Genomic DNA, 24118 nt, shown 5'->3' with positions numbered 1-24118 from the left:
TTATGATGTTAGAAAGATATTTTCCAAAGTCCTGGGTTATGTTATTGCACATTGGGAGCTTGAAAGATTGTTATTGGTTAATTCCATTTTTATGAGATTTTTAATTAATAAAATATCATGATCCTTTTGAACGAGTTTTCAACTCTTTTTTTTTAAATTATGATATAAAGTTTTATTGATTTTTTTATGAAAAAATTAATTATGACTAAATGTGTTTTTTTTAAATGATCCTTCATAAGTGACATTTACAAATAAAATAAGAACAAACAATATTAATAGAATAAAAACTTTTGGGAGAAGTAAATAATGAGATTTTTAATTAATAAAATATCATGATCTTTCGAACGAGTTTTCAACTTTTTTTTTAAAATTATGATATAAAGTTATATTGATTTTTTTATGAAAAAATTAATTATGACTAAATGTGTTTTTTTTTAAATGATCCTTCATAAGTGACATTTACAAATAAAATAAGAACAAACAATATTAGTAGAATAAAAAGTTTTGGGAGAAGCAAATAATGGTTCTATTTTCTCATGCAGTCCAAGGTGTGAGTTTTGACCTGGATAAGGAGGATAGGTGGGAGTGGAAGGAAGGGGAGAAGCTCGGGTATACAGTTGAATCGGCTTACCTCCGTCTAAGGGGGGACAAAGTTGGAGAGAATGGGACAATATATAATAAGTTTTGGGTGAGTAAAGTTGTACCTACTGCACTAGTTACGGTTTGGAAGGTGTTGGAAAATAAGTTGGTCACTAAGGCTAACCTGGTTAGGCGCGGGATTACAGTTGCAAGTTCTATTTGTAGCCTGTGCGGGGTGGAGGAGGAGACTAGTACCCATCTGTTCTTCGAGTGCAAATTTGCTTGGTTATTGTGGAACCATTGTTGTGTATGGCTGGGTGTGCAGGGTGTGTTTCATAATGTCCCTTTGTTAAATTTTTCTCAGTTTAGGATTAGCAGTGCGTCGGCTTCGGTGGATGAGGTTTGGGGAGGGATTTGGATCACAGTAGTTAATGAGGTATAGAGGCACATGAATAGGGTTATCTTTAAAGGGGGAGTAGGAGATGTACTGGAGGCTTTCACGTTGGTCCAACTAAAGACTTGGTCTTAGGTTTCATCCAAGTCACAGTTTGCGTTTTTTCCTTTTCTAATTGGTGCATAGATCCGATGATTTGTATTAGGATGATCTTATGAGATGTTTACTTAGTATGTCAGGTGTCTTTCTCTAGGTTAAGTTAGGAGTGTCTTGTATAGTCAGCCATACTTGAGAGTATGTCTACTGGATGTGATTAAGATTGTCATTATGTATAAGGTTGAACCACCCTTAAAGTGGCTCATTTTATTATTGCCGATAAAAAAAACACGGTAATTTCAAACTACTAATTTTAGTTGTAAATGGTAGTACTAATTTAATACAATTATCATTAATACATAGAGAGAACGTGAGTAGTGTACACATTATACAAAACTAAGTTAAAAAATGGTTAAATGCATAGTTACATAGTCATAAATGCCATTTTCATATCACCTTGGTGAGAATATATAACATAGATATATTTTACTGTTTTTCTTTTTTAATTTGTTGAGTGATGTTTTCGTACACGAAGACATGTCCTAGGTGGTGTAAATAATTAAAATTATTTTATAATTTCTTTATTGGTATAATACTACACCATTTTGATATACCTTAGTTGTGGACTAAATGATGTGTATGTTTTTATCTTTTTTTTCTATAAATGTTCAATGATTGAATTATCTTTCTATTTGTTTTTGTTATCTTATTCACAAGTTATTACAAAACTCCTATGCCTGTTTAATTAAGGGGAAATGTTTACAAGGTTTAGAGTGATATTCATCACCATGGATATCTATGAAATTATGTTAGAATTTGTGTTTGATTTTATGTTATTTATAGAATTATAAAGGGATATTTGAATGTCACCCAAGTTAGAAACTTTGTTGCCCATGCTTTTTTCCTTTTTTTTAATTATAAAAATACTTTCATGTTAAGTCTAACTATGCAATTTGACATCTCAGTTAGGCTGACATCTCAAGTAACAACAATCATCTACCATCACATGAAAAAAGTATTATTAAAAAAAGAAAAAAGAAAGAAAATACAAAAATATGGGGGGACTGGACCAAAACTCACATGTTAACAAAAATGATACATCTATACCTATTCATAAAGAATTCTAAGAACAAACTAGATGGAAGTCTATTATACCAAGGAAAAGATTCTTTATGAATAAATCATAAATTAGCCAACTAAGCAGCACACGCATTCCCTTCACGAAAAATATGAGTAACCTTAAACCTGATTTTTCCCACAGTAATTAAGACAAGTATTCCATCGATTACGAATCATCCACGGAACATTAGTCCTAGCAGTAAACACAACACAAATCAAGGCAGAATCACATTCAAGCTAGACATTAGTAAGCTCCATCTTTTGAGCTTCCTCCATAGCATGTATAACTCCATTTTTTCCTTTTATGATTTAGAGGACTTAATAAAAAAAATCAAGAATTTTAGTGTTGTGTGCTTTAAAACTAAACCTATATAGTCAATGTTATTGTGGTCTTTTTTTAAACTAAATGTATCTAGTCGATGTTATTATGATTTTTCTTTAAAACTAAATGTATATAGTCAATCAGTAACATGTGAGTGCTGATAGAAGTAAACAATGAGAATATCATTACTATGTTTTTTTGTAGAGGTAAGATAATAAGGGGAGAAATCAATTTATGGGATAGTAAGCCATAAGGAACTCTAATAGTGTTGTTTCCAAGTGTGGATGTAGGTTGAATTTTCTGCAAGTTCCAAGTTAAAACGGGTGTGCACTACAGAGATAAGTCATTGATGACTGCTAAATCGCATCCATACTTTCAAACAAAAATACTAAGTTTTCTCCTAATATAATATAGGGTCAACCTAGGTCGAATTCCAAAGAAAACATGTTAATTGAATCCATTATTTAATATTCTTTTCTACACAAATTAAAAGGGGAGAAATTGTAATTGAAACAAGAAATGTAAAAATGTAATTCAATGTTTATACATAAACTTATGAACATGCAAAATGGAAATACAATAAAGCATCTAACATGTGATCGTGAATCAGATTGTCTATTGTAGTTTATGCAAAATGAATTAAGCGGAAAAGTTGTAAACAATCACACTAGACAATATAGTATGTAATCGTAAACTAGATTGTCTAACATGACCTATGCAATGTGACCTTCATTTAACTATCAAACATTTTGAGAGTGATCGCTTAACAAATCATCTAATGGGAAAGTGATGATGAGTAATAACAAAAATTGCAAAAAAATGTAAATGACAAGAAACGTAAATTGCTTGAAAGTTAAAGTGGTGGAAATGTAAATTGTAGAAAATTAAAGTGTTAGAAATGTATAAAGCAGAAAAAGTAGAAAATGTAAAAAAAAGCACAAAATGTAAATTACATAAATGTAAAACAGGGCATCATGGAAAATGTAAATGACATTAAATTAAAATGTAATTGAAACAAAAAGAAAATGTAAACTAGATTTATAAAGTGCATAAATGTAAACGAACAAGAATCAAAACAAACTGAAAACAAGAAAAGAAAAATTCAGAATTTTAAGGAAAAATAGGGAACAAAAACCATGGTTAGTAATCTTTATCTTCAATTCATAAGAAACCCAAATTTGGAATCCTTGTTATTGAAGAAAACACAACCAATCGGTTTGTATGTTCTTAGAAAAACTACTTTCAATATAAAATAGAGTTCCCAAAAAGATTTTGAAGAAGAAAACACTACACAGAGCATCATCTGACATGATTTTCGTTTCACTATTTCCAAAACCAAATTCATCTTCAAACAATGATAACAAACTCTAGAATGTAAATAGAAGAAGAAACGATGGAGAAAAAAGTAAAAGAAAACAAGATCTTTTATTAGAACTAGAAATGTCAAAAACAGAAAACGAACAAGATAAACCTAAATTATTCTACTTCATTATTTAACTCCCTGCCTATCTCTAATATACTTTTCTCCCATTTTCTCTCTCTCTATGTAATCAGTTCTATTTATAGAATTTCTATATTGTAATGAGTTTCGACTTTGGGAGTTAATGATTCCAATTCTCGATTACATTTTAATTAACTTTTTCAACTTTCTTTTGTCAAACATTGTTGACCATTTAGAGTCAATTACTACTATTGTTGATAGTCTATTGTTTGTTTCCAACAAAAGGTTGATCTTCTAGAGCCTGTTTCCAATGTTTTTCATTATTTTAGCTACTGGTTTCCAAGTCTCACTTCTTTAGTAGCTTCTTCCATGATTCTTAGGTCAATTGTAATTCTAAATTAGCCCTCAAAAGGTCAAAATATTACATTCGACAATTCATAAAAAATAAAAGCTACAAAAAGTCGTTTTTAAGATTTTTTTTTTAATTTATTTTTTTAGAGAAATACAAATCTAATATAAAACAGGAAAAAAGAAAAAAAAAATCTCAATTGTCACATTGTCTCAGATGAGACCCTTGACCAACAATTGAACTCATTAAACCAAAAAATTCAACTTATTTAATGAACTTTATCATTGGTTCACATATATAATATAATAACAAATATTTTTTATGTGACAGCAAGAGTGATGATTACTATAAGAATTTTACAGTGCCTACTATTTCAATGTGCTACAATTGGCATATTAGTTCAATTATTAACTTGACCAACAATTATAGTGATTTAATAAAAGTATTCTGGTTTAGAAAAAAGAATAAGTTTTAGGATTTCATGTGTCTCCATCATGTCTCATTCAGTGTTGCACCAAGTCTAACAATTCTCGCACACTACTTTCATGTGATACAATTGACACAAAGTCCCGGTTGATGGCCTTAACCAACAAATGGACTAATTTAACAAACTCTTTCAATGTGTTTAACCAGTCAGTTTCAGTCCACATATACACAAAGATAACAACAATTATTTTTTATGTGATAGCAGGACTAGTGATGACTATAAGGATTTTACAGTTCCTACTATTTGTTATGTAGTATTTGAATGTGTTATAATTAGCATATTGGTTAAGACATTAACTTAACCAACAATTATAGTGACTTAACAAAAAAAAATATAACTAGTTTAACTAAGTGTTTTGGTCCAGAAAAAAAAAATTGTGATCTCGTGTGTCTCCATCATGTCCACTCACTCATTTAAAGTTGCAACAAGCCTAGTGATTTTCACATATTACTCCCATATGATATAATTGTAACAATGCCTAAATTGAGGTTCTTAATCAACAAATAGACTCATTTAACCAACTATTACAACTTGTTAAGTCAATCATTTTTGGTTCACATATTGATAACTTTTTTCATGTTATAACAAGGTTGGTGATGACTATATAGGAATTTCACAAGTTCTTTTAATGGTTAGGTAGTGCTTGGATGTGTTGCAATTGTCATATTGGTTCAAATATGAATTTAACCAACAGTTGTACCAATTTAATCAAAACATTGTACTTGTTTAACCATAATATTGTGGTTCAGAAAAAAAAAACTTGTAATCCCATGTACGTTTACCATGTCCACTCACCCTTTTAGAGTTGCACCAGGCTCAGTGATTCTCACAATGCTCATGCTCAGATGTGAGGAGGAGAACAATTCAATCATAATGAAACATAGTGTGCTTGCAATAATCAAGTGAATTGGAATTAGGAGAAGAAAGTGAAACATGAAGAAAATACTTAATGTTTAATACCACGTGAAAAATAAAGCAAGTTTTTAATAGAAACAAATATCGGCTGAAGGTATAAAATCAGGATAAATCATATATCACTACAAGAAAATTTACATTAAATTGAAACTAATTCTATAGACCAAAGTAATTAATTACTATTTGAGTAAATTAGATATCATTTTATAAACTAAAAAAGTTATTGGTATCTAAATTAGTTTCTATTATTAATACAAATTTATAAAATAGTTTTTAAATGGGTATGTAACCCTTAACTACCAAAATTTTAGCTACTTACTACTTTTAGACACCAATTTAGAATCTAAAATAGGTAGCTAATTTATATACAAATTTAGAAACTATTTTATAAATTTTTATTAATAATAGAAACTACTTTAGATACCAAAAATTTGTTAGTCTCTAAATTAGTATCTAATTTAGTTAATATAGTGACTAATTATTTTTTATCTCTAAATTTAATTGTTATTTATTGATTTTCTTTTAGGGTAAAGATGTTTGTTTATCATTTTTCTAAATTTAGCATGTTCTATACTAAAACTACATCACCTTAAGATTTTCATTTTACATAAATTAGTATCACTTCTTACTCTATTTTAATATTATTGAAATTTTATTTTATTTCATAAAAATTACCAACAACAATAAATATGTCGGTTATTAAAGAAAAAATTACATATATATATTTGATTAATTAAAAATTAAGATTCTCAACTCAACTATTGAAAAAGACTAAATCATATTTATTTTGAGACAAAATAATAATAATGTCTTACTTAAAATGCATTCGTATATGTTATAGATAAAAAAATTCTCTAAATTAAATATTTGGAATAAATTAGCTATAAAATTAATATTTCAGAACATTAGTCTATTTATAAGTTTTTTTGAAAGGATTTTAGATGATTAATCATTTGTTTTGGTAAAGTTTAGAACATTGGCCATTTTTTTTATAAATTTTGGTTGATACTTAATTCCATCACATCATGAAAGTAATATGAAATGGATAAGGTGATTATCTTTTAATGTGTAGCCTTTCTTTTCCATGGCATTTCTTGAATAGGAGAGTAATGACTAGAACGAAATAGAAAAAATATTATATTAAATATTTTCAACTTAACTTGGTCCAAAATTTAAAGAAATGTGATTTGACAACGAAAACGACAAGTGGGGACATGAACTTATAATTGCCACGTCTCCACTGATTATTCCTCTTTTACATATTTAAACTACCATGTGTATTTTTAAAGTTGTTTTTTTTTTACCAAAATGGTCTTTTAAAGTTGCAAACAAAAATCAAAAGTGAAAATTGTTTAGTAATAAAACCTATCATAACATTTTGTATACATTTCTGGTCATTTAGCTATAAATGATTATATGTAATAAGATTACTAATTTTTATAAGTGTTTTACAAATTAAATTTAATGTTCTTTTAAATTACTTAATAATATATAACTTTATTGAATGTGTAAGTTTAAGCATAAAATCAGTATTGGGTGAAGAATAGAATGGACACTCTAGATCTTCCTCCTTAGTCTCTGGAAAAAGAAAATTAAAATTGACCTCTAATAAAAATTGGTGTTATGGTAAGAATTTGATCGTGAATCGTGATGAAGAATTCAATATAAAAGCCTTCGTCTTGATGAGGAGATGCAAAGTTAGGAAACAGAAAAGAAGGAAAAAGAAAGCTCGTTAAAAGTGAGGTGGCTTGCATTTTATAAAAAAACAAATGAATGGAAACTTATAAATGATTTAAAAAAATAGTTGGTAATTTATTTATTTATCATGTTAATCTTGCATCAAATGATAAATAATTTTAAATACTAATTGCAGCTTAATAAAAGACTATTTATTTTGCATCACAGACAAAATTTCTTTCAAATTAGTTCATATCTCTGAAAATAAATCAGTTAACTTGTTGGAGATCCCACTTCAACTAGATATAAAGATAATTCATAATATATAAATGAGTGAAAATCTCATCTTATGAATTGGTTTTATAAGGTTGAGTTAGACTTAAAGTTATTTTTTTAAGATGACATCAAAGTCATTTAGAGTTTATTCTTGCGAGAGTTTGTTGGGTTTATCCGTCATTTATTATCGAACCGCTATCGAATCACTCATAAATATAATGTATGTTTGTGCAACCTTACCTTATAAGCCGATTTTGTAAGGTTGAGTTAGACTTAATGATGAAGTTCCTTCTTCATGGTTGTGAAACTAGCACCGGTTGGCTTGGAATTTAGATGTGGAAGCAATGGAGGAATGGAACCAAGGCAGAACTCATAGAATTCCCATGAAGTTTGAGTGTCGTGAGGTGTATTAGAGAGTGATAGGTGAGGCCTAATCACTTGAAAAAAGGAGAGGAAGAGATCAAAAGGTGTCTATCCTAAAAAGGCTAGACAAAGAAAAGTTAAGGCTTCCAAATTCAATAGCACAACTTTAATGTATTCATCTGAATTTTTAAGAGTCAAGCACCTCCTTTTATAGGTAAATGGAGGGAATTTTGAATTTAAAACTAGGTGTCAATAGCTAATCACATGGCAAGTGCGACAAAGTGTGTCATGTGTGACTAATTAGGTTTTTAATGTGGGATGTAATTAAGCCCAATTATATCCTAAGTAGATTTTAGAAATCTAACCTTAACCCTAATATACTCAAAGCCAAAATACAAGCCAAAATTCTATTATACTTTTGAGCAAGAAATTTAAATTCTACTTTAGATTGTACCACTAGGTAATGACTCTTTCAAACATGTCTTTGCCATCAGTAACAGAATCTCACTCCTCTTAAATTCTTCTAGTCATTATCCTAATGATTAATCCTGAGCTGAAAACTCTGTCATCACTTAAAGTCAATTTCTTAATATAATTATCATAAATTTTCCCCTTATTATCTTCTTCTTTAATAATATTTTAATAATTTAATAATGGAAATTAAACACAATGTCTATAAAATATATAAACAATCATTTATTGTTTTAGAACAATACCTCAATTTAATTTTTAGGCCTTCTAACTATGTATCAAAAATTGTGTCCACATCCATAGATGTATTTTATAAGTTCTATTTTTTGAATTTTAAGAAATATTATTTTTCTCAACCGATTTTGTACCATAAATACATATTTTTTTATATTTATCTAAGATTATGATAGTTTTTGAACTCTTTATTTAAGTTTGGATGTTGATATATTAACTCCCTCAACAATAAAAACATACACTTCACACCTTAATAAATTAATATTTTATTTATTTTTATTTAATTTTTTAATTTAAAAATATTATAATATTATTATAAACCATATCACGTGTATGCTATTTAGGGTTTATTAGTGTTAACAAAACTTTTCTATTTATGTTACGTTTCATTCTGATAAGAGATTATGCACTCACAACTCAAGAAAAACAAAAAATAAATGACAAACATACAATCATTTAAATTAAAGTTAAATGTTTAATGACATCATAATTGAAAATTATTTTTACTCCTACCCCGTGAATGGTAATGTAAAACTAAATTGGTCAAATTAACGCGTTGGTGACTTTTGGCGCAGTATTTTTGGTACCAAATAATGCTTCTGAATCAACATTTTAGTGTGGAGAAGCAGCATGTGCTGACTGTTGAAAAGGGTGCAACACCTTTCTTGCTAGCTGAACCAATTGAAAGGGAAACAAAAAGACATAAAACAAAAGACAGAACAACAATATTAAAATCATTTAGCTTTGTGTTTAGGTTGGAAATTTCACCTGCTTCATCTAGTATCTTAACATTTTCTTGGCCATAAATTAGCCTGAAAAGGACACCAAACTAATCTTACTGATTACTAAGATAAAAATGGATTTGCTTACATGAACACCACAAAAGGAAGGGAGGTAGCAGCAAAACTAGAAAAAATTGTTAAATGACGGTGGCATAGACTCAATCAAGACAGATAAGAATTTCACCTAACACAACCCAAATGTGTACTATAACTTCAGTGCATTACCCCATTTTTTTCTTTCCTAACATCCTTGAAATTTCAACACTTCATCATGTTCATCCATTAATTTAAACCATTGCTTGAGGTTTCACAGTGCACAAATCCATGGCCAAGACTAGGTGGGTGTGCCATCTTCTGCTAAGGTTCTTGGCTTTTGCAGCAACCCTTTCAGCAGTCATTATGATGGCTACTAGCCATGACACAGTTACCATCTTCACAGTGTCCTTTGAAGCAAAATACACCAATTCCCCTGCCTTCAAGTAAGTGTCTTCTAGTGGTTATAATTATTAATCTTTTCTGGTCAAGAAAATGTTGGCTTCCTTCATTCTGAAAACTGATAAAATGGTTTCTACTTAGGTACTTTGTCATTGCATACTCTGTTATCACTGTCTATGGATTTTTTGTGCTCTTTCTTCCTGCAAAAAGCTTGCTATGGCAACTTGTGGTAGCCTTGGATTTGGTAAATGTCCTAAAGCCTCCTCTTTCTTTATATTAGCACGTCTCAACACATACACTACATTACTGTGCTTAATCAATAGTAGCCAACCCATAATCAAGCACTTTAATAACTTCTTCACTCCATTCATTGATCATACTAAAGAAAACTCAAATCTCACCTTAAAAAAGATAGAATTTGAAAAACTTCTCACTTTAGAATTGAGTTGTCTCAAACACAAATTCTAATATGCATGTTAACTGAACTAAACAACATAATGTGATTCATCATGTAACTAACCTTGATTAGATAAAATGAATATATGAGTAAGTATATTATATATTATTATTATAACATGAGCACTTTATATTATAGATGAGTCAAATTCTAACTAGGATTATATTAATGGTTCATTTTTGGGTAGGTGTTCACCATTCTACTTGTCTCAAGCCTCTCTGCAGCTGTGGCCATAGCTCAGGTGGGAAAGAAAGGAAACAATTATGCAGGTTGGCTACCGATATGTGATTCAGTTCCCAAATATTGTGATGAAGCCACAAGAGCTTTAATCGCTGGTTTCATTGCAATGATTATATACATAATTCTTCTTCTGCATTCCATTCATACCATCATAGACCCTCTCCTCTTGAGAAAAAACTGAACACTTTTTATGTGTTACCATGTTAGAGTAGAATTTGTGGTCATTTGTTGTTGAACCACCATTTTCGTTCTACCTTTTTTTCCTTCACTTCTTTCTTGTATTAATTCCTTTAGATGAAATATGTTTCTCAATTTTCATCAGTGAGATTTTGGTTGTGATTTTTAATTTTACTCTACCTTATATATATTGTAGTTGTAATTTGCAACATTAATCATAGGTCTTAGTTTTATTTCAACAACATGGGCACTGAAAGTTTGATAAGATCTACTAAAGAAAATAATTAAAAAAAACACTACAGTACTGAAACTTGTTTTGTCCTTAATATCCATATTTTTAATGTTAGAAATTTTTATGTTTTATTTTCACATGAATATTGTAGAAGTATATCAATAATATATTTTTTTTTTACTTTTTAATTTCTTAAATGTATGATGAAAATATTTATTATCGTTTTCTAAAGGGTTGCGTTGTGCATTATTTAAGAGTTGACACAACAACGCTTTTTTGCCTTCCATTATTGATAATTAATTGGTTTTCTTCTTTCAATGACATTTTTATTTATTTATAATCTGGAACCTAAAATATTATTTGGAAACCAATTTTCTAATCAACACGTGTTAATCATAAATATGGATCGAATCTTTTTAAAGCTATGAAAATATTATTTGGTAGGTAATCTTTCAAGATCTCTTGATTTCACGAGCTACTAAATAATTGCTATTAGTGCAGGTTGCTTCTTGATTTAAGTATATGCATATTAATTTTTAATGAAGTTCTCATAATTTTTCTTTTATGTCTTTGACTTCGTTCACTCTAGACCTCTGGGAAAAAAAATAATTCTTCCAAACGTAATCGAAGAATTCCGAAAGAAATTTGGATATAGGTTTATGGTTAATAACAGAGTAATATTACTAAATAAAGTTAGATGAAATAAATAATAATGATGAAATTTAAAAATAAAATAATATATATATATATATATATAAAAAATTTATGAGTATCTGAACTAATTAAAAAAGGATATTTTAATATTTTTAAATTTATATGTATATATATAATTTTAAATTTATTTTAGTATGATATTTTTTTAATAAACTATGTAAAGTCATATTTTATTATTAAAATTATATCATATAATTTTTTTTACTAAAAGTTGGATGTGTTTATTTTATTCATTTAAAATTAAAATAAAAGTTTTTTCTTTCAAAAAATTTGAGAACCAGAATTATCCATCCAAATTAACCTGCAACTTACATCTGATTAATCTGATAAGTTAATATTCATATATAAATCTTAAAATGTCAAATTCAAATTATACTGGAGTGGTTTATTGGACTCAAATTTGACCTAATTCGATGTTTAGTCTTAGTTCACGTGAGAATTAATTATAATATTCTCTTTTTATCACCTTTAGATTGAGAAGAGCATGATTTAGCAAATTTTCGATTCATAATATTACATCAATATATAAATCACACTGAACAAAAATTTTAATTTAAAAAAATAATTTTATAAAAAAACAAAATTTATATTATTAACTCTAAGTTCTAACTGTTAAACAAGCAATAACCTTTGATTTCATATTATTTTTTATTTTATTCATCTTTCAATAAAACAACAAAAGAAATATAATAAATACTTTTAATGGTGTGCAAAGATGTTAAAGAAGTAAGTGTATAAGAGAAAGAAAAGTTTAAAGTTTTTCCCATATTACTTAAGGGAAATAATAGCATCATAATCATAATGTGTGTTTTGATAGTGTAAGTTTATATGTTGTAGTAACAATTAGTTGGAAACACGAAAAAAATAGTTTGCTAATGTATATATAAACATTGTCTTTAAGAATTTATTCGTAGTACGTTGCGTAAGCCACCATTGTTCAACAAGAATTTATAGGGCGATATTGGGACTCACAAAACTAGTAACTTCTCTCAAGAAAGAGAATCCTAAGATAGGAGAAAATAAGAGAATGAGTGAAGGCACGATTTAGAGGAGAGGAAAGGAGAAACACTTATTTATAGGAAATGAAGATTTGACTTACACATTCCTGCAATCCCCTAGGTTATGAAAGAGTAGGATGAACGTTGCAATGAAAGGGGAGACAACATTCATATTAACCAAAGGCAAAAAGAAAATAAATAATTAAACCAAATGGCAAAAAGTACCTTGACCTCCTTATTGCATGCAGGGGGAAATCAGTGAAAAAAAGAACTGAATCGGGCACAAAAAGTCTAAATAATGCCTACAATTTCATGCGCCCAAGGCCTACCTCCTCTGTTACCCATTTTAAAGATAATGGAGAATTATTGTATATAAACCTTTTGAATAGTGTGAAAACTAAGAAATGTGGGACAATTTGTCTTTTGTAATACCCATAGTGTATAAATTTCCTTCATGTAAAATGCAAAAAAGGAAAGAAGAAAAATCATAAGTCTAATATAAAATGTAATGCAGGAAAAGATGCAATAACAAACTATATGAATCAATTCTAAAATTAGAAACTTAACACATAATATAATTGTTAAAAAGGCTATATGAACCAAAATACTTAATTTGTGCTAACAATTAATTAATCACAATACACTGCTACAACTTTTGTTGTTATCGTTTAGTTGCGCTTACTAGGTCATGCATGTGTTTAGTATTCATTAATGCTCCAAAGATCTTTCCAAGACCTAAAACAAGTAGCTCCAATTGACACTCATATAGGTCATTTTATCAAGTGTATGTTGCAAATCATACACCACCGGTAAGGGATATGAAAATCATTCAAAACTTTGTTCGAAGTTAAAATTATTTATATCACATTAACCACTAAGTTTTTCTACTCAATTATGCAGTATGTAGCACTTTGACATAAAATTGATTTAAATCAATCTTAGTGCTAGCAGAATTGACTAGTGACTTGTTTTTACCCATATGAATCTTATTCATGGGATCTTCAATAACAAAGGTTAGATTTTTATCCCCTGTTTGTTGCAATTGCCTTGACTCTCACTCCCATTAATGTTTCTAAAATATGTTTCTCCCTAAGGGTTTCTTTAAAGGGTCAATCAGATTTCGTTTTGACTTATCATAATTAATGGAAATTGTTTCACTCTTCAGTAACTATTTTATCAAAGTATGTTTCAATTATATATGTCGACTTTTTTCATTGTAAGTTTTATTTTTAGCTATAGTTATCGTTGAATGACAATCACAATGCATTAACATAAATGGGGTTGGTTTCATTCCTAATGAAATATTTGCTAAGATGTTTTTTCAGCCACTCAGCTTCACTTGCAACCATTTCAAGAGCAATGAACGTTGATTCCTTTGTTAATCTTGCAATAATTGTTTGCTTGGTTGATCTCCATGTAATAACACCACCCCCAAGTGTAAAGACATAACCACTTGTAGATTTTGTCTCATATGAATAAGTGATATAGTTAGCATCGGTGTACCTTTTTAGTATAGTGGGAAATCCACTATATTTAGTGGCATAATTTATAACACTTCATAAATATTTCATGAGTCGTGCAAGTGCATCCCAATGATTCTGATTGTAAAGACAAAGTGTACACTAGAACATCTAATAAGACAATCGTTTGATAGATTGTCTAATGACACTAGAAATGTAAATGACTTGAAAGTAAATGATTAAATGTGAAGTACGAAAAAGAGAATTCAAATTATAAATTGGAAACATAAACAAACTGAAATTGAGGTAAATAAAATTGCAACAGAATATGCAATAAACGCTAAAATGTAAAGAACTATAAAGTCAGGAATGAATTCGAAAGTAAATATACTCTAAAACGAAAAGTGCAACACAAAAGTAAATTTGTAAAGTAAACAACTAAGTACAACTATTAGATAGTCTAGACGACCATCGTCTACTAAATCGCCTAATAGTTATACAACAAAGAAAATTGAAAGGATAAAGCGTTTGATGTAAAAACAAATTAACTAAAAGAAATTAAAATAAATTAAAAAAAACTAAGTATAACTATTAAACTCCTTAGTTAACCATCATTAACTAGACTATGTAATAGTTCAATTTATAGAGAACGAAAAATAATAAAAGTGAGAATGTGAAAAGTAAATTGCAAGAAAATGAAATTGTGTGAGAAATGTAAATGAACAAAAAGTAAATTGCATGAAATATAAAGTGTTGGAAACATAAAGGGCACAAAGATAAATTGAGGGAATTGTAAATTGTAGAAATGCAAAAACTATATCGTAAATTAAGGCATGATGAAATGTAAACTAAGAATGCTTTAGAATGTATTAAAAGTGAAAGGAAAATGTAAAAAATTCAAATATAAATGAAAAAAATGTAAACCAACATGAATTTAATAGAAATGCAATAAAGAAAAGTAGAACACAATTCAACAATGAAAAACAAGGATCGAAACCATGGTTCATTTTTCTTCTACTTCAAATCTAATGGACCTAAATTTGGATTTCTTGATAATGAAGAAGCATATAATCAGTTGTTTCATATGTCCTTAAAAACCTATTTTCAGTCGAAAACATAATTTTTAAAGACTTTGAAGAGAAAAACATTAAAATAGAGCAACATCTAACAAGGTGTTCAAATAGCTGAAACCCTTTTCCATAATTTTTTCAAAAGAAGAAGTGAGAAATTGCGAAAAGTAAAGAGAATAAGAAACAGGAATGAAGAAGATAAACTTAAATCAATTATTTGGATCTCAAAATGTCATACAACAGAAAACTAAAATTGTCGCATCTACTAACCAACTAAGTATCTAAGTGTCTCAGTGTGTTAGTGTTACTTCTACTCTATTTATAGAATTTCTAATCTTTACAATTGAATGGGCTTTTCAATCGGGCCCAAAAATCGTCTAAAACTAACTAAATGAATGTCAGCTTCTTTCTTCATATTTAGTGTTCTTTCTTCATATTTAGTGTTGACCGTCTAGTGCAGGTTGACCAAGAATTTTTTATCATTTATTGCATGTTTTTGCATATTTTTTTGCTCTTTTAAGTTTCGGTTTCCAATCTTCATCACTTCAATATCATCATTTAAGATTTCAAGGTCAAAATTAGTTCAAAAAATTATTCCTTCAAATTATCAAAACACTCATTAGACAAATCAAGCAAAATTTAGGCTGTAAAATGCAATTTGTATGATGTTCTTTTTGTAAAAACTTTAATATTTTGAAGAAAATACAATCTAATCTAAAATCAAAAAATAATAATAAAAGACACCTCAAGGAAATTATATTGGTCTAGAAAAATACTGAAAAACGGAGAGTTACCAATGGTCTATAAAAGCTCATTAAATGCAATAAGCTCTCAATTATTTGGGCATACTTAGGTTGAGAAATTGATTCCTCTCTGTTTTTTTTTTTTTTTAATTTAAAGCTAGCATCATAAAGGCTACTTAATGGCTAAAAGTCATAATAGTCAAACTTCATATGAAGTTTATTGGTATGTTGCTTTTGGGATAGTAATATACTATGTTACTTCTTTACGACTCTAACTTATAAAATTAACTTGCTTCACATGTGTTTTTCATTTCAAACTTAGATCCCCACAAATAAGCATATAAGCTATAATGATGCACTCACCTTTTTTCAGATTTAGTGTACACTCATTTATCAACATTGTTAGTACAAAAACCATCACAAAGTAAAACATTATTGAGATTTTCATGCCATTATTTTGGTGTCTATTTTAGCCCATATAACAATTTTAAAAGTTTGCATACTTTTTTCTCTTGCCAAGAACTACACACCCTTCAGGTTGGGTCATATAAAATTCTTCCTCTAGTTCACCATTATAAAAGGTTGTCTTAACATCCATTTGATAAATAATGAACTTAAGGATAAATTCTAGAGCTAACAATACTCGAATAGAGGAAATCCTGATATCTGGAGAAAAATTATCAAAAGTATCTATGTTGAGTTTTTGACTAAAATATTTTGCCATGGTTTTGCCTTATATTTTTCTATGGGTCTATTAGGATGATACTTTTTCATAAAGATCCACTTATGACCAATGAGATTTCCTCCTTTAGGCAAATATACTAAAGTTCAAGTATTATTTTTCTTGATTTAATCAATTTTAGTTCTAATGGTCTTATACCAATATTTTGCATAAGAAGCACTAGTAGTTTCTAAAAAACTTTTTGGATCATTTTCAACTAGGTGAGTGAAAAAAATCATCTCCAAAAATGTTTTTTGTCTTTTTCTTCTCCTTAAATCCCCACACATGACAACAATAATAATATTTATAGGATGTTCATATGTTTCATTAACTTTTGAATGAAAAATATGCTCAAAGAACTTACATTTTTCGTCTCAATTATAGTATTACAATCAATTACATCATTTTTAAGAACAGAAAATCTATAGGCAATACTATGTTCCAAATAGCCTAAAAACATGCAATCAAGAGTTTTAGAACCAATTTTTCTTTTCTTAGGATAAGGTAACATAATTTAGTTGGACACTCCCACACTCTTAGCTATTTAAGATTAGGTTGGTAACTTTTACACAACTCATAAGGTGTTTTACCAATTTTTTTATGTGTTATTCTATTTTGTAAAAAACATGTTGTAAGAAGGGTTTCTCCCCAAATATTATCAGGAGCACTAGAACTAATAAACATAACATTCATCATTTTCATAAGAATATTATTTTCCTCTCAGCTACTTCATTAGATTCGGTTGAATATGGTGAGGTTACTTCATGAATAATACTTTCCTTTATACAATAATTATTAAATAAAACATATTCACCACCTCTATCTAATCTAATCCTTTGAATTTTTCTATTTAATTGATTTTCTACTTCTATTTTGTAAGTTAAATGCTTCATCCTTATTTTTTATTAGGTACACTTTAATATCCAATATAATAATTTATAAAGGTTACACAATAATTTTGACTACTGTTAGATATGGTTTGTTTTAAGTCAGCAAGATTAGTATGAATTAAATCAAGGAGTTCAGTTTGACTATTCGTAGAATAACATGTTTTCTTGATTATTTTAGATTTTACACATATATCATATTTTCTACTTTTTTTGTCATGCATATTAATTAATCTTACTTTTTGCAATTTAATAACATAGAGAACTTACATGTCCTAATCTAGCATGCCACACATCATAAAAATCAACAATATAAGTAAAAGATCTAGATGCAGATTCATTAACAACTTCATAAATGTTAAGTACAAAGAGACCTTGATCACAATATCTCACCCCCCCTAAATACATTATTCTTTGTCATCACAATATTGTTAGACTCAAATGACACTTTAATCCCAACATTTCCCAACAATCCTACAAAGATTAAATTAACTCTAATAGATGGCCCATGTAACACGTCGTTTAAAGTCAAAGTCTTTCATATGTAAGCTTCAGAAGAACTCTTCCTTTTCGTAGAACCAAAGTTGACCTCAATCCCTTGCACTATTGTAGGAGGCATAAACATTTTTGTTTGCATAGACTTGTCTGGTAGGCTCAAAGTCTACCACTCATTTGCTCATATTGGTCACAATGTTCACTTGAGAAATTATTGTAGCAATTATTTCTTTCCCTTCAACTAAATTTACCTTAGGATAATTGTTATTCTTGACTCTATGTATAAACTAAGGTGCATGATGACATGAATTTTCACAAACAAAACAGGTTCCTTTCTTCTTGAAGTAGGAGTTATATCCATTAGACGAGAAAATTTAAATATTTTATTTCTTGTGATCAAGTTTTATCTCATACGTTTTTTATTTGATTTGTCTTCTACCATATTTGCCTTAGAAAATAATGTCTTAGCCCTTGCAACAACACATTCATTTATATTGGTATCTTTAAGATGATATCAATATAAGATATAAGAATGACATCTATTTTTGTTTGTGCTTTAGTTGTTTGTTGTCAATCTAGGATTGTAGAAGATTTTCGATCAACAATTATAAAATGAATTCATCGGGTAGGGAAATGTTTTTTGCTTTAATATCTTCAAGTATTTTGTGGTATTTGTTTATCTGTATCTTGATGTCCTTATTTTCAATCATCTCTCAACGATAATGATTTCCTATAATAAACCTTTGAAGGGCCACATCTTCGACAATGTATTTAAGAATAAGAGCTTAAATACCTTTGACTTCCTATTAGGATCAATACACATGGAACAAATCGTTAAGAAAAATGTTATGATGTACGTTATTCACATGTAACTAATCTTTAATATATTTTACATATATATTGGAGTAGGGTTTGGAAGTTGTAAGAGCGAAAGCAACTCCATACATCTTTGATAGATAGATGCACATTTATGTTAACGTCATAAGTTTTGACCAATGCAAACATCAATCTTTGAAACATTCAAAAATAGTTTCACAAAAATAGTTTATGTCACAACAACATTGTTTGGCTTCTCCGATGTAGAGTTGGTGTTGATCTCCATGTTGTCAGCCATAAGTTCTTAAGATTGTAGTAAAAAATGGATGAAAACATGAGCAAGAAAATTTCTTGAGGCGTGGATGAGTTAAGGACTTATCCGCAATATGCATCATAAGTCCCTAGGTACAACAAGAACTTCTCAGGTGGTACCAAGAATCACGAAACTAGCAAGAACTAACAAGAGAGAGAACCCAAGATAGGAAAAGATAAGGGAATAAATGAAGGTGTGATTTGAAAGAGAGAAGTTGGGATGACAACGGGGCGGGTGTTTTCTCCAATGTCAAATATTAAAAAAGAAATTAAAATTGTATAAATATCAAATGAAAGTATAAAATAATAATTGGATAAAGGTCAAATAAGTATAAAAAAGAGTAAAATTGATCAAATGTATGACCTATAAATAAGTTACAAAACTAAGGACTAAAGAAAAGTTAATATAATTTTTTTAGGCTACTTAATAAATTAAAAAATGTTTTAGTATTTTAAAATGAGAATGAATATGAGGACAAGGATTAACATTGGACATGTATGGGGACGGGGATAGAGCGAATATACACATATTCATCCCCGTCCCCACATCCAATTTAAAAAATTGTGTATTACATATACTCATACTCGTACTCAATTAATGAGGGGATTTCCCATTAAAATCAAGACGAGTTCAGACAATACCCGCGGAACGAGTTCATTTTGTTGGGTTTAATAGTGCCAAAGTTCAAGAGGGGGGGTGAATTGACCTTTAAAACTTTCTCGCAGAAACAGTGTTTAACACAGTTTTACAGAAAATAAATCGATTTATGTTAAAATGAACAGATTTATTTCAGCACTGTTTTTGTTTGAAAAGCTTTTAATTCAGCAAGGTTAATCACAAGATTATGCAGTGAGAATTTCCAGATGCACACACACAGATATCAGATTTGAAAAACAGTGAAACACAAAACAGCAAGCTTCAATTTCAAGCAAGTGATTAAGGTTCAATTGATAGCATGCTAATTAATTGAGTGACCTTAGCAAACAACCTGTTCCAGTGGCTTTTAACAGACTATGAGTGTTCTTCTTAATGTCAAGCAATTTTCCAGAAATTAAGAACAATGAATCACAGAACAACAAGCTTCAACTTTAAGCAATTGTTTAAGGTTCAATTAATGGCTTTGACAGTTTCTTGAGCAACCTATCACAGTCAATCTGTTCCAGTAGCTTTTAGCAGATTTTATATGTTCTTATCAGATTAAAACAACTTTTTCAGAAATCAAGAACAGTATGCACAGTGCCCAGAAAGAACAGATTTATTTTCAATTGAACAGATTTATTTCTTTGCTGTTTTATCAATTATGCAGAAACGAAATTGCAGAGAGTGAGAAAGAATGAACACAAGCAATTATACTGGTTCACTCAACCTGAGCTACATCCAGTCTTCACCAACAACAGGTGGAAATCACTAACACACAGTACAACCAAGTACAATTCCCACTGTTCTTGAAACCTACAAGAACTTAGGTACTCTTGCTGAAAAAACCTATTTCAGCATACACACACCCACTCTTCAAGAACACCTATCAAGAAGAGTGTTCAACCAAACTATTACAAGAAAGAGATGTGAAACGACTACACCTGATTGAGGATACACAGATTTGCCTTAAACCAGTAGGCAAGATTGCTAGAACAGTAGCTGCACCTCACACCAAGCTTTTGGAACCAAACCAAGAACAAACACTTTGTGATTTTTGAAATCTTTGAAGAACAAATGCTAATCCTTTGTAAACACTTAACTCTCTGCTGTCAAAACTTGTTTTTGCAAATGTATGAATTGTTTGAATCGTTATTAAGCTCAGAAACAAGTTTGCATTTTATAGAAAGCCAGCTTATAACAGAATTTTGAAAAACAGTTAAAGCTGTTATAAAATGAACAGATTGAAAATAAAATAAACTGATTTATTTTCAAAAGCAGTTAGAGAATCTGTTAAGTGAGGAGACTTAGTCAACCATTATGGTGCTGAGATAAAACTGAAAAACGTTTAAGCTTGACATGGCACCAGAGGCAAAAAGAATCTATTCATTTACAGATGAACAGATTTATTTTTCAAAACAAAAACAGAGAAAGTTTAACAATTTAAAACTCAGTCGTTTTGAAAAGAAGAAGACTTAGTCAAAATACCTGATGCACAAAATCAAATTTTTACAAGACTTTAGCCAAGGCATCAGTGAAGAAAATGAATCTGTTTATTTAGAAAAGAACAGATTTATTTTTATGCAGTAAAACGTGTTTTTGTGTAAAACATGTGAAAAACAGTTTAAGAAAACTTATGCTTGTTCTTAACACATGGCCAGTGGTTATGAGGTGAGTTACTCAGCAAAAAGCTACTCTTAGACAACCTCTAAGCACTAACTAAGACATACTTAAAGCAAAGCAAAAATACATGAAAAGTACATAAAAGTCTTCATCAAAACACTACATATAGGTCTTCATCAAACACAATCTTGAAGGGGCAGCAACCATCTTCAACACATTTGTCATCCCTTAAGAGAAGAGACACCTATTTATAGGAAGTGGAGAGTTGACCGACATAGTTACACATTCTCACAATCCTCTAGGTTACAATAGAATATGATGAACATTAAAAAAAAAAAAGAGATAATGTTCATATTAACATGAATGTTAAGGATCCCACAAATCAACGTTAATGTAATGAGGAAGCAAAAAAATCTATAAACTAAGATCCAATGCTTACAAGGAAAAAAATAAAAAAACCAGATAAGGTACTAACTAAAAAAAAGAAATTAAATAATTACCCAAGTGACAAAAAAGACTTGGACCTCATTATTGCACACGGGAGAATTGGTGGGGGAATGAACTGAACATGCACAAAAAATCAAATCAGATCCACAATTTTATGCATGTGAGGTTCACATCCTTTGTTATTCACTTTGAAAGTATATGGATAGTCATTACATTTAAACTCTTTAAAAGTGTGAAAACTAAGTAATGTGAAATTATATGTTTTTTTTAATACTCGCAATGCATCACATATTATGCATCCATAACATTTCAATTATTTATTTTATTCCTTATTTTTTTATATTTTGGGTAAATAATGCAAGAGTTTATCAAATTTGAGAATAATAATCAAGCCCAAATGATAGTTATCGATGCCTACTTAAACTAGCTGAAAACTTTCTTTGACATATCTAAATTTTGATATTTTGTATTATTGAAAAAGAAATCAAGTAAGGTTTCCAAATCTTGGATTATTGGCATGTACCACTTTAAGTATCCAAATTAGATTTGTGACATCTGAATATGTTTTAGTACAGGTTATTGTCTTAATAAATATTGTACTTATATTCTTCCAAAGTATTTTTTTTATTTATACCATAATTGGTTGCTTGAATTTGAAGTGAAACTTACAAACAAATATTTCTAAAGTTTGAATTAAATTTTTAATATATTATAATTTTGTTTTAATTTATTATTTATGATGAATTAAAGAAATTGTTTTTTTTTATTTGTATATTTTAGAGTTTAGAGTGAAAAATTGAAAAAACTTATCATATAAAAGATGCGATCAAACATAATTGATGAATAAATTTGATAACGTTATATGTTGTTTTGAATCTATTTATATTTTATTATTTAATTTAATGTTTAATACACTTTTGATAAAATAGGAAAACACAATAATAATAGATCATTGAATTTCTAAAAATTTTAAGCAGTTTTCGTTAATATCGTCTGATAGGGAATATTTAGACGATGGTTCTATATATTAAGTTATCAATTGGTAGCATTTATTTGCATATATAATGAGAAGTATCAAACGAAGCTCTACAACTGAAATAATTAATTTAATTAAAAACATACTGGTTGTATGTGTTTTAAAAATAACACTTCCTCCTTGATTTATGTAGATGAAGATATCATACAATGTAAAAAGATAATGAGAAAGAGAGAAAACGCATTATCTTTTTATACAAGTTTGTCTAACCAAGCAGACTACATCTAGTTCTTAATCAACTGATTGAATTACACTAATAAGACAAATAATGTAAATACAACGAGAGTATTGTTTGGACTCGTAGCAATTCTTGGTTAATCCCTTGGATATTCTTGACTTAAGTCACTCCTGACTTAAATGAGTATTCTTGACTCCAACCACTTTTGGCTTAATTGAGTATTATTGACTCCAACGACTCCTAGCTTAACTGAGTATTCTTTTTTTTTTTATCAGCAATGAATAAATAAAATAAAAGGGATACTTCAAGGGTATCCCAACCCTAAACTGAGTATTCTTGACTCTAGTCACTCTTAACCTAAATGCGTATTCTTGACTCCAACTACTCCTGGCTTAACTGAATATTCTTTGAACAACAACCACTCTTGACTAATAACTGAATATTCTTTACCAAACAGTCACTACTGGCTAAGATGAAGAAGTTATATAAATGGTCATTAATTGATCATATTGAAGCTTATTGGAGAGGATAATCGACTAAAGACGTATATATAATTTATCACTCTCACTCCTAGTTAGTTGATTGAACACAAACAATGTTTTATGAAGCTTTAGACGAGAATACAAAATTACACAATATTTCAGTACTATATAATGTGCTCTCTCTCTCTCTCTCTCTATATATATATATATATACATATTTCTCTCTCCCTCTCTCTTCTCCTTGAGTTTCTTTATATAGGCTATGAAAAAAATGATCTTTATGAGGCCATTTATGCCCGCCAAATCAACTTCAACTCTTTTTTGTGTGCTTCTTGTATCAGATGAGCTTGCTTAACTTGAATGGATTAAATGCACTTCATATAACATTAATTGTTTTTTTCTTCTTTAATGTAAAATCCAAATAGTTGGGTGTGCTAATCTCTTGGACAATGT

At 29.1% G+C, this 24118-nt stretch overlaps 1 protein-coding gene across 1 annotated transcript; it reads left to right on the top strand.

Annotated features, from left to right (window-relative positions):
• Positions 1-9604: 9604 nt before the first annotated feature.
• On the top strand, positions 9605-10983 carry LOC137824610 (CASP-like protein 1C1). The gene is made up of 3 exons (XM_068630279.2): positions 9605-9984; positions 10082-10184; positions 10585-10983. The coding sequence occupies exons 1-3, from the start codon at positions 9830-9832 to the stop codon at positions 10816-10818; spliced, it is 492 nt and encodes a 163-aa protein (XP_068486380.1). The 5' UTR covers positions 9605-9829; the 3' UTR covers positions 10819-10983.
• Positions 10984-24118: the final 13135 nt, after the last annotated feature.

Source organism: Phaseolus vulgaris, chromosome 11 (genome assembly GCF_051622355.1).
Source record: "Phaseolus vulgaris cultivar YP4 chromosome 11, ASM5162235v1, whole genome shotgun sequence".
In the NCBI taxonomy this organism is placed as follows: domain Eukaryota; kingdom Viridiplantae; phylum Streptophyta; class Magnoliopsida; order Fabales; family Fabaceae; genus Phaseolus; species Phaseolus vulgaris.
Note: the sequence above shows the minus strand (reverse complement) of the source record. Positions and strands in the feature narration are given on the sequence as shown.

Coding starts and splice junctions, on each gene's coding strand:
- LOC137824610 (XM_068630279.2), top strand. CDS start 9,830: ATGGCCAAGACTAGGTGGGTGTGCCATCTTCTGCTAAGGTTCTTGGCT. Junction 9,985..10,081: donor ACCAATTCCCCTGCCTTCAA/GTAAGTGTCTTC, acceptor GTTTCTACTTAG/GTACTTTGTCATTGCATACT. Junction 10,185..10,584: donor TTGTGGTAGCCTTGGATTTG/GTAAATGTCCTA, acceptor ATTTTTGGGTAG/GTGTTCACCATTCTACTTGT.